Source organism: Seriola lalandi, unplaced genomic scaffold (genome assembly GCF_002814215.2).
Source record: "Seriola lalandi dorsalis isolate HSWRI2012SDOR001 ecotype SW California unplaced genomic scaffold, Sedor1 jcf7180002054293, whole genome shotgun sequence".
NCBI classification, from domain to species: Eukaryota; Metazoa; Chordata; class Actinopteri; order Carangiformes; family Carangidae; genus Seriola; species Seriola lalandi.
The window spans coordinates 432,486-432,934 of record NW_019524846.1 but is presented as its reverse complement, the minus strand read 5'-3'; the positions used below and the strand labels follow the sequence as shown (position 1 = coordinate 432,934).

Genomic DNA, 449 nt, shown 5'->3' with positions numbered 1-449 from the left:
AGTGTCACTTTTTATTAAGAGTAAGCAGAGTGTGATATCTGAAGGAAATATGGTGTCTTTTCTTATTTTGTTACAGCACCAGACGATATGACTAAACTGAAGACGACGGCTCCAGAGCCTCATGTGATTATAGTGAGCTGTGAATATTCAAGACGCTTTAATGGACCTGAGGTGATGTACATCACACAATATGGTTATGCTGGTGATACTCTGCATGTACGTATGAAAACCAAGTGCGTCAAGTGAATTCAAAGATCTCACGTACTATGAGATAATTCCTGATAAAAAGGTCTTTCTGTCTTTCTGTCCAGGTGACTGCTTTCAGTGAACACTTTGAGCACAAGTCCAAGACATATGATGTTGCTACTCACTGTATGTGCTGTTTTAATTATGCCAGAAATTGCCTTCATTTGAAAATCATTTCAACAAATCTTATTCTGACATATAAG

General features: G+C 37.6%; 1 protein-coding gene across 1 annotated transcript in view; it reads left to right on the top strand.

Annotated features, from left to right (window-relative positions):
- Positions 1–87: 87 nt before the first annotated feature.
- LOC111654880 (uncharacterized) overlaps positions 88–449 on the top strand; it is a 5,659-nt gene continuing 5,297 nt past the window's right edge. Inside the window, exons 1-2 of the mRNA XM_087173930.1 lie at positions 88–216; positions 312–372. Coding sequence (XP_087030056.1) covers positions 88–216; positions 312–372 — 190 coding nt within the window. The remainder of the gene's footprint in view (positions 217–311; positions 373–449) is intronic.